Source organism: Clinocottus analis, unplaced genomic scaffold, assembly GCF_023055335.1.
Source record: "Clinocottus analis isolate CAN_PGR_092001 unplaced genomic scaffold, fCliAna1.0.p SCAF_24, whole genome shotgun sequence".
NCBI lineage: Eukaryota > Metazoa > Chordata > Actinopteri > Perciformes > Cottidae > Clinocottus > Clinocottus analis.
In genome coordinates, this window is record NW_027175976.1 from 10138734 (window position 1) to 10147042 (window position 8309).

Genomic DNA, 8309 nt, shown 5'->3' on the forward strand with positions numbered 1-8309 from the left:
CAGTACTACCTCGTACTGTGGGAACACATTCCTGTAAATGTTCCCACAATGCTGCATCTGTTGGTGTGTGATTGTGAATGCTGGCTTTGTGGTTCCGGCCTCATGCTGGAGTCTCTGAAACGTTGCTGACGCAGCGTTATATGAAGCCACCAGTCACAAATATGAGCTTATTAAGACAGCATTTAATTCCATGTAGTTGGTTGTCTTCCTCCATGCAACATTTCATTCAAACTAGTCTTCACTTTGGTCTTCACATATTTATTTTCAACTCATAATAATTGATTAGAAAAGTACCCCCCCCCCCCCCCCCTCTGGTTTGTGAGGTTTGCGCCGGCGCTTTTCTTTTGAGCCGTAGCGTCCTCTGCAGCTGGAGGGTGACGCACATGTCCTGCCGCTGTACTGGCCACGTCCTCCTCTGAGGCTCCTCCCTCGCCGCCTCCTGTGAGCCTCACGTTGTGAAGTCAGAATCACGCATCACACCTAATGCCCCTTGAACCCTGAGGCTCTGCTCCACGAGTGAACGGTCCAACACTGACAGTCCAGCATTGCAGATAAATGGCATGCTAATATGTGGACCTGTTGGGTAATTCCAGCCAATCAGAGTGCAGGACTGGGCTGGCAGAGGGTCTGCTCTTGTGTTGGATGTTTGCATGAATACACAACTCATAGAGGCACTGTAACTGGCAGACCACGGCTCCTGATGAAAGCTCTTGCAGCGTCACAGTGCCGTGTACCAGGAGTCCACTCGAGACCGCGTCCCAGACGGGGACGGGCTGAGGGTTTGGGCAGCAGCAGGCAGGAGTGTAGCACTGACCTCGGGTCCAGAAGGAAGAGCTCCGTGTAGAGAACAGAGATGAATAGATTCATACTGTTGGGGGTCGACCACATGAGACGTCTCGGTTAGTGACCCAACGCTGACTGAAGTGTGAAGGCAATGACACCATGACATCACATCATATAAAACTGTTGCATACCAGGTACTGATTTCAACCCTATGGCCCCGTTGTCCCCTCAAGTCATTGCCTTGATTTGTAAAAAACTTTCCATCGTACCTCCTGCAGGACCAATAGAGGACATCGTCTCTCCTCTGGTCTCGCTCTGCTCTGACATTCTGTTTTTCTGTTTCTTTTGTCTCTACAGTCAAAATCATCGCGTTCTACATCGTTTTCTACGGCTGCCTGGCTGGAATCTTCATCGGGACCATCCAGGCCTTGCTGCTCACCTTGAGCAACTACAAGCCCACCTGGCAGGACCGGGTCTCTCCCCCTGGTAAGATGTGGCAGCCACTTCCTGTCTGTCAGGATGTCAAAGGTCATGTGCAGCCTCTCGGACAGCACTGCGTCACAATAGTCCAAAAAACAGCAGCTTACCCTCCTGGACTGGTCTGAGCTTCAGGGTGAAGGAGTGTGTTTACAGTCAGTTTCAGGTCACTCAAGTGTTGGAAGCTGGACTTTCCCTTTATTAGCACATGCATGTGACAGGTTTTGATGAAAGTGTCTCACCACAAGGTCGATGAAGGTCATGCAGAGTCATGAAAAGCTACCAGATGGGCCCTTTAGTGATTTCTTTCTCAGCTGCTGCATCCACTTTGGACCTCAATGACATCACTGAATGGATGACTAAAGAAGTCCCTTTGTATCAGAAGGAGAGACACAGTACTGCTGTCTTCACTTTCTCTCATAAGATACAACATCAATGTTGAATCTCTGAAAGCCTGAAAACTAATGCCCATGTCCCATCTGGAGATTTGGTATTTGAAGTGATAAACTCCATATGTCATTGTTTCCTTGCTGACTAACACATTGACAATGATGCCCAGACAGGAAAGGGAAACCGGGATCAGCTGTTCAGTAAATTGCATAACCACCATTGCATGTGTTGAAGTCCACACATGCGCTCTCCTTTCCCGCGTAGCGTCTGGTGGTGATGGTGACAAGAGGTTCTGGATGTTCCTAAATGTCTCACATCCCATTTTCAGAGATTGTCCTTTGCTTCTATTTTTGAAGGAATGATTGTCGTCTCAGTGGGTTCAGGATTCTCTGACCGTCTAAAGTTTTAACATCTTGGACGATGGTCACAGGCACAAGTAACTGTGTAAAGTCCATACGTCATGGAGTACCTGTTGATCACCTGTCGCCCCCGCAGGCCTTTCACACACCCCACGGTCCGAAAAAAGTGAAGTGTCCTTCAACCTCAACGACCTGTCGACCTACCTGCCTTACACCAAGGCCTTGAAGGACTTCCTGGTCAAGTATGACGAGGAGTTGCAGAGGGACCAGATGAAGTTTGAGGACTGTGGAGGTAGGTTTATGTTCCATCGGCCCAGAGTCAATTAATCAATAATCTACCCCAAGAATCAAAATCATATCGTGAGAAACCGAAAGAGTCACACCCGAACCCCGACGCTGAGAGTGGAAGTATTCGGGCAACGGCATGCAGTTTAGCATGTGACCAGAAGTGCAAATAGAAGCGCTGAGCAGTGAGATGAGTAGTGAATAATGTCAGCGAGCGGAGTTTAGTCAGTTGAGCGCTGACAGGAAAAACCTGTTCCTGAGCATGCTGGTCCTGGAACGGAGATTCCTCCAGCGCCTCCCAGAGGACAGGAGGGTGAACACTTCCAGATTTAAGTGGCAGGACTTTCAGACGGCATGTGGACGTCCTTCACATGTAACCCTTCACTCCCTCCAGACGAGCCGGCCGAGTACAAGAACCGGGGCGACTTGGAGAGCGACGTGGGCATCAGAAAGGCCTGCCGGTTCTCCAGGGGCCTGCTGGGACCCTGCTCCGGCCTGGAGGACCGCGAGTTTGGCTTCAAAGAGGGAAAGCCCTGCCTGATAGTGAAGCTCAACAGGATTGTCAACTTTCCTCCAAAAGTAATTGATTAAGTCTATTTGCAAATGGAGTTATGTTTTGTTGGAGACAAAAAGTCAAAATGAGTTCAATTGTTTGTATTTCATGTATCCGCCTCGTCTTTTGTTGTGCAGCCTCCTACCTCCAATGAAAGCATCCCTGAAGAGGCTCAACATAAGGTGCAGCCCAACGTCATGCCCATCTACTGCACCAACAAGGTACGGCCGCTCTGTGTGTCACTTCAGGCCTCAGACTTCCTGTGAGACTTCCTGTGAGACTTCCTGTGAGACTTCCTGTGAGACTTCCTGTGAGACTTCCTGTGAGACTTCCTGTGAGACTTCCTGTGAGACTTCCTGTGTGTTCTTTGAAGCGCTGCAGTGTTGTCCTTTCACACACTTGTCTCTCCATCCTTCTAGAAAGAGGAGGATGCTGGTAAAATCGGGGAGATCAAGTACCACGGTATCGGCGGCGGCTTCCCCCTGCAGTACTACCCGTACTACGGCAAGCTGCTGCACCCGCAGTACCTGCAGCCGCTGGTGGCCATCCAGTTCACCAACCTGACCCTGAACACGGAGCTGCGCATCGAGTGCAAAGTGTACGGAGACAACATCAAGTACAGCGACAAAGACCGCTACCAGGGACGCTTTGACATCAAGTTCACGGTTAGCAGTTTATGACCGGCGTCAGGACCATAGCCCCCTGCCCCCGAGTCCATAACTATACACAAATCTAATGTAGGAGATGATCGCTGGGGGCGGGCTGTAGTGCTTCAGTCAATCACAAATAGTCTTGAATCAGTAAATGAAAGGAGATACCTGATAGGGGACCGGTGTGTAATCTTGTCTGCGTTCATCACGTCTGTCTAGCGTTAGAATGTCATTTAGAGGAAAAGTAGCAATCTGCCTAATAACTATTTATTCAGCTGTAAATGAGACTTTTCCAAAAGCCATGGGACATCGCTCTGTGACGACTGCAAAGTGTGACTCACGTGTGGAGCGAGCCGCTCGTCCCTCTGTGTGTGTGTGTGTGTGTGTGTGTGTGTGTGTGTGTGTGTGTGTGTGTGTGTGTGTGTGTGTGTGTGTGTGTGTGTGTGTGTGTGTGTGTGTGTGTGTGAGAGAGACACTCCCACTTCATACTTCAAGTAGTTGACATGGTGCGCTCTTCTGATCTTTTATTCGTCTCACATGATCACAGAGTCTCTTTCCTTTGCCTTTTTGCTTCAATCGTCAGTGTGTGAGGGGTTTTATTTCTTGGGTTCATGCCTTAACGTTTGCTTTTGACCTGGATGTGGAGTTGTCCCGCTGGGGGCGCTGACCCGGTGGTGAAGACGAGTTCTGCTGCTTCATCACGGTGTGACTCTGAATGTTTCAGCCATTAACGTGGTGAAGGATTTTATATTTATGCAGTTGTAGGTTTTGTTTCTTTGCAGCATATTGTCATGTGTAAATGCAATACCAAAGTGAGGAGTCTGTCAGAAGCAAAGCAGTACTGAGTTTTAGAAACCATCCTGTTAGTGCTAAAGTCAATGTGTCGCCTGGCACCTCGTGGTACCTCATGAATGTGGAGCTGGAGGACGGGTAGCAGCTCCAGAGGATACATGATGTGCTTCAGTAGTCCTTAGGACTTCATGTTGATGTAAAAAACTACCTGAACTTTAACATCGGTCACCTCTCCACCTTTTCATCCAGCTTTGTCCTTTAATCAAAGATAGAAATAAATAAAGTCATAATGGACCTTTCTCTTGTGTCTTCTTCTTCAGTTCTCTTGAAGTGTTCACAGATGTTCCTTCTGAGCCACATCATCTGCTCACAATGTGTTTTCCAGCTTGTATTAGATGACGAGCTGCAGGGGTTTCAGGTTGTCGACTATTTCTGGTAATTGTTTGACGTTTGGCCTCGATCTCGGGCCCTCTGAATTCTGACACTCAAGCAGAAGGATTTCTCTCCTGAAAACCATGTTCTGCCGTCTATAAACAGGTACAGGACGTGTGATTGGTCACAGAGTCCTTTTTTTTTACATTTACAGTCCTATTTGCCTCGCCACACGCCAAGGTGGGCACCTTCAACGGGGCCCAACTTTCCGCCGCAACTGGTTGCAAAAAGCAAATTAACCACCTAAATGTGTCGAGCGAGTAAAATCAGGCGAAAAAGCGTCGTGAATATTCACAACTGTTTGGGTGTGAACGCGGCATAAGGATGACGCCATGCCACCCAGAGCGTCTAACGTGCCACTGAGGAATGCGGCACCATGGCTGAAATGCGTGAATTGTTGGATCAGCAAAAAGACTTTTACAAATCTTTGCTTGAACAGGAAAAAAGCTTCAAAACATGCGAAGAGATCCAAGTTGACTCTTCAAACAGGAGGATGATTATCTGTTGAAACAGGCCTATGATCTTAAACTCAGTCTAGAAATGACTCAAAACAATTTTGATTATTTCAAAATGTCATGTAAAACTGGTTTCAAACATTGTCATGAAACCAAGACAGATTTGGACACAATGTGCAAAAGTTTGATGTGATCTCAGACTCATGGGGCCAGTCCAGAGGGCCAGTCCAGAGGGCCAGTCCAGAGGGCCGATCCAGAGGGCGTCACCTTGAGGTGGCGGCATCACACAGCCTGGTAAAGGAAACCCAAGTGACTGAAGAGAAGGTGAGGAAACTCTTCAGTGAAAAACTACAACTGGATCATCTGAAACGAGAGTTGGATGAGACGCGTGGGGTTGGAAAGCAGATTGCATCTGCACACAGGCCCCGCCCCTTTGTGGTCAGCTTTCTAAGGCTGCTCAGCATCTTCATCAACGAGGACTTCCCTGAGTCCACCAAAGAAGAAAAGAACTACTCTCAGCATTGAAGGCATTTTGAGAATGAGACGACGTTGCATATTTAAGATACAACAAACTTGTTGTCCACCTACCAAAACCACGTCAACAAGGACCTGTGCAGTCAGGCTCCTTAGTCTCCAACCTCAGGAAGTTATTATTGATTCTTTTCATACACTATAATCTACAGCACATCTGATCTGGAAGGCCAGACCTTTACACCGTTTCATCCCTTTAGTGACTCTTATCATTCTGATGTCGACCCAGATTCACTGTTTGTCATCACTTCAACTGTTTCTCACTATAGTTTTTATTTCATTGTTTTTACTGAAGCATGATTCTTCAGTCATTGTCAGAAACATGGCTTACTGAGGACTCTAGAGACTTCTTTAAAATATCAAAATACAACTCAGTTCACCATGTAAGAGGGAAGACGTCTGGAGGTGGAGTATCTCTGATTATTCACCGTGATTATGATTTCAAAATGAGGGACGATCTCACTTGAAGTCAGAGGATGGTGTGCAAATGGTTTTCGGAGCTCTCTGGTGTCTCTGGTGGAGAGAATGATATAGTGGGTGATGCGTATCGCCTGCCTGACTGTCATCAAGTCTGTTCTCTTGACCCGATAGACAATGAGGACAAACTTTGGTACATTTCAGGGGACTTCAATATAAACCTTATAAAAAATATCAAGCTATTTTTAGCAAATTCCTGACGCACTTCTATCCTCGTAGTAAACACTCAGCGCTGCTGGTTTTGGGCGAATATGAACTTGTTCCAGGTCACCAAAAGGCTGTCAACACATCCAGGACCACAGCTCTGCTTCAACAACTCCAAACTATGCAGTTAAAGGAACTTCAACTGGAGTGTATAACGCCACCTGCTGGATGTTTTGTTAAACTCTTCTCATTTCTGTCACTTGCCAAACACCAGCTGATGCGTGAACTGTGACGATGTAACAATTATGCATATGAATATTCATCTGTTGTAAACAATGACTATCATAACACACAGAGTAAGAGTTATATTACAACTCAAACACCAGCGTTCATGATGGAAAGCTTCTTTATGAACAAAACGCTGGAGGCCAAAAAAGAGTTTAGAGTTAAAGAGTTAAGAGTTAAAGAGTTAAGAGTTAAGAGATAAAGAGTTAAGAGTTAAGAGATAAAGAGTTAAGAGTTAAGAGTTAAAGAGTTAAGAGATAAAGAGTTAAGAGTTAAGAGTTAAGAGATAAAGAGTTAAGAGTTAAGAGATAAAGAGTTAAGAGTTAAGAGTTAAAGAGTTAAAGAGTTAAGAGATAAAGAGTTAAGAGTTAAAGAGTTAAGAGATAAAGAGTTAAGAGTTAAGAGTTAAGAGTTAAGAGATAAAGAGTTAAGAGTTAAGAGTTAAGAGTTAAGAGTTAAGAGTTAAAGAGTTAAAGAGTTAAAGAGTTAAGAGATTAAGAGTTAAGAGTTAAGAGTTAAGAGATAAAGAGTTAAAGAGATAAAGAGTTAAGAGTTAAGAGTTAAGAGTTAAGAGTTAAGAGTTAAGAGATAAAGAGTTAAAGAGTTAAGAGTTAAGAGTTAAGAGATAAAGAGTTTAGAGTTAAAGAGTTAAGAGTTTAGAGTTAAAGAGTTTAGAGTTAAAGAGTTAAGAGATAAAGAGTTAAGAGATAAAGAGATAAGAGATAAAGAGATAAAGAGTTAAGAGTTAAGAGTTAAGAGATTAAGAGTTAAGAGTTAAGAGTTAAGAGTTAAAGAGTTAAGAGTTAAGAGTTAAGAGATAAAGAGTTAAGAGATAAAGAGTTAAGAGATAAAGAGTTAAGAGTTAAGAGTTAAGAGATAAAGAGTTTAGAGTTAAAGAGTTTAGAGTTAAAGAGTTTAGAGTTAAAGAGTTAAGAGATAAAGAGTTAAGAGATAAAGAGTTAAGAGTTAAGAGTTAAGAGATAAAGAGTTTAGAGTTAAAGAGTTAAGAGTTAAAGAGTTAAGAGATAAAGAGTTAAGAGTTAAAGAGTTAAGAGTTTAAGAGTTAAGAGTTAAGAGTTAAGAGATAAAGAGTTAAGAGTTAAGAGTTAAAGAGTTAAAGAGTTAAAGAGTTAAGAGTTAAGAGTTAAGAGATAAAGAGTTAAGAGATAAAGAGTTAAGAGTTAAAGAGTTAAGAGATAAAGAGTTAAGAGTTAAGAGTTAAGAGATAAAGAGTTAAGAGATAAAGAGTTTAGAGTTAAAGAGTTAAGAGTTAAGAGATAAAGAGTTAAGAGTTAAGAGTTAAGAGATAAAGAGTTAAAGAGTTAAGAGATAAAGAGTTAAGAGATAAAGAGTTAAGAGTTAAGAGATAAAGAGTTAAGAGATAAAGAGTTAAGAGATAAAGAGTTAAGAGTTAAGAGTTAAGAGTTAAGAGATAAAGAGTTAAGAGTTAAGAGTTAAGAGTTAAGAGTTAAAGAGTTAAAGAGTTAAGAGTTAAGAGTTAAGAGTTAAGAGTTAAGAGTTAAAGAGTTAAGAGTTAAGAGTTAAGAGATAAAGAGTTAAGAGATAAAGAGTTAAGAGATAAAGAGTTAAGAGTTAAGAGTTAAGAGATAAAGAGTTAAGAGATAAAGAGTTAAGAGATAAAGAGTTAAGAGATAAAGAGTTAAGAGATAAAGAGTTAAGAGTTAAAGAGTTAAGA

At 43.4% G+C, this 8309-nt stretch overlaps 1 protein-coding gene across 1 annotated transcript in view; it reads left to right on the forward strand.

Moving 5' to 3' along the window:
• atp1b1b (ATPase Na+/K+ transporting subunit beta 1b) overlaps window positions 1-3979 on the forward strand; it is a 5290-nt gene extending 1311 nt beyond the window's left edge. Inside the window, exons 2-6 of the mRNA XM_068590968.1 lie at window positions 1141-1269; window positions 2146-2301; window positions 2689-2873; window positions 2985-3068; window positions 3267-3979. Of these exons, the coding sequence (XP_068447069.1) occupies window positions 1141-1269; window positions 2146-2301; window positions 2689-2873; window positions 2985-3068; window positions 3267-3527 (815 nt within the window). The 3' untranslated portion in view covers window positions 3528-3979. The remainder of the gene's footprint in view (window positions 1-1140; window positions 1270-2145; window positions 2302-2688; window positions 2874-2984; window positions 3069-3266) is intronic.
• The last annotated feature ends 4330 nt before the right edge of the window (window positions 3980-8309 follow it).